This window comes from Gallinula chloropus (assembly GCF_964237585.1).
Source record: "Gallinula chloropus genome assembly, chromosome: 29".
In the NCBI taxonomy this organism is placed as follows: domain Eukaryota; kingdom Metazoa; phylum Chordata; class Aves; order Gruiformes; family Rallidae; genus Gallinula; species Gallinula chloropus.
Window position 1 is genome coordinate 1,944,839 of NC_140114.1, and position 1,938 is coordinate 1,946,776.

Below are 1,938 nucleotides of genomic sequence, written 5' to 3' on the forward strand. Positions count from 1 at the left end.
CTCTCCCCATCTTTCAAAGGGGGCTGGGGGCTGTTCCCCCCCAGCCATCACCTGCTCGTGCCAGTTTGGTTTCCACCTCCCAGCCGTAGGGCTCATCACAAGCCTGTCAGGCCTGGGAGAGGTATCACGTTGTACATCTCCCCCTGGCCACCTTCCCAGTCCATCTCCTGTCTCTCCCAGCAGCAACCTTTCCCCACCTGAAGTTCCTTCCCCTTCCCCCAGCTCTACCCCAGCTCTTCCTCTGCCCCGGGGAGGGAGGAAGATGCTCCAGCACCAAGACCTGCCCGTTCCCAAACCTGCTCCTGGGGTGCAGGGAGGGGGATAACACGATAACCTTGTGCTTCTGGGGTCCTTTCCCCCTCTCCCCATGCTGGAACCAGGCAGGGAAGGCAGCGAGGGGGGAGGAGAAGGGAGAGGAGAGGCAGCTTTCCCGGCCGGCGGCGCAGCATCCCGGAGGGAGCAGGGAGCCAGCGTCTATTTGGCCACATCAAGCAAAGCAGCTGTGTTGGGTTCCATATGTCGGGGGTGCCAGGATCCATGACATACGGGCTCATTTAGTATACAATAACCCCCCCTCCCTCCCCTTCCTCTCACCCCCGCAGTCTGTTTCTCCCCTCTGCTCATCCACCACCTGTCATCTCTCCGGAGAGAGCCGGGGGGAAACGGCTTCCACCTTCTCCCAGAGCCACCCCACCGGCTCCCTCTCCATCACCCACACCCAGGGACCCAGAGCCCCATCCCAACCATCCCCTGCTCCGGCTGGGACCGAGTGGAACGAACACCCAGGCTCTCTTGCTGTGTATCCCAAGTGATTCCCAGAGCCTCTGTGCTTCTGTTTTCCAGAAGGAATTCGGTTCTGACACCTGACAGCCCCGAAACCACCTGGAAAAGACCCCGACAGCCTCCGTGTTCCTGCCCCACGCAGAGGATATTTCTTTAATTAACTCCATTTCTATGCATCCCCCCATCTCCCCTGCACTAGTTCTTGGGGAATTTGTCTCCCACCCAACGAGTTTTCCCAGGGAAAAGGGGGAAATTTCCCCGTTCCCTTGCGGACACCCGTGTGTGTGATGAGGAGGAAGAGGAGGAGAACACCCAGGGGCTTGCTGTGAGCCAGAGAGCTTCTCTTTAAAACCAGAGTGGGTCAGCTTTGACACCACACCCAGGTCAGCCTGTCCTCCTGACTGACGGACTGTATCCCTGAAGCATCCGTCCGTCTGTCTGTCTGTCTGTCCCCCTTCTTTGCCAAGATGATGCTCAACTCGGAGCAGACAGAGATCGACCTGCCCCCGACTCACTCCGAGCCCGAGTCCGTGTTCAGCGACTGCGGCGGCCGCGCTGGCAGCACCGAGGATGCTGCTGGGGGAGGGTTGTGCGCCCAGACCCGGATAACGGAGCCAGGAGAAGCTGGGAAGAAGGACCTGCAGCACCTGAGCCGGGAGGAACGGCGGCGCCGGCGCCGGGCCACGGCCAAGTACCGGACAGCGCACGCCACGCGGGAGCGCATCCGCGTGGAAGCCTTCAACATGGCCTTCGCCGAGCTGCGCAAGCTGCTGCCCACCCTGCCCCCCGACAAGAAGCTCTCCAAGATCGAGATCCTGCGCCTGGCCATCTGCTACATCTCCTACCTGAACCACGTGCTGGATGTCTGAGCCTGGCTGTCTGTCTGTCTGTCTGTCTGTCTGTGTGGCTGGCTGGCTGGCTGGCTGCTGCATCTCCTACCTGAACCATGTGCTGGATGTCTGAGCCTGGCTGGCTGGCTGTCTGTCTGCTACATCTCCTACCTGAACCACATGCTGGATGTCTGAGCCTGTCTGTCTGTCTGTCTGTCTGTCTGTCTGTCTGTCTATCTGTCTGCTACATCTCCTACCTGAACCATGTGCTGGATGTCTGAGGCTGTCTGGCTGTCTGTCTGGCTATGTGTCTGTCTGTCTGTCT

General features: G+C 60.1%; 1 protein-coding gene across 1 annotated transcript; it reads left to right on the plus strand.

The window, feature by feature from the left end:
- Positions 1 to 1,250: 1,250 nt before the first annotated feature.
- On the plus strand, positions 1,251 to 1,652 carry NHLH1 (nescient helix-loop-helix 1; the record flags this gene model as incomplete). The annotated part of the gene is made up of 1 exon (XM_084276580.1): positions 1,251 to 1,652. The coding sequence occupies one exon, from the start codon at positions 1,251 to 1,253 to the stop codon at positions 1,650 to 1,652; it is 402 nt and encodes a 133-aa protein (XP_084132706.1).
- Positions 1,653 to 1,938: the final 286 nt, after the last annotated feature.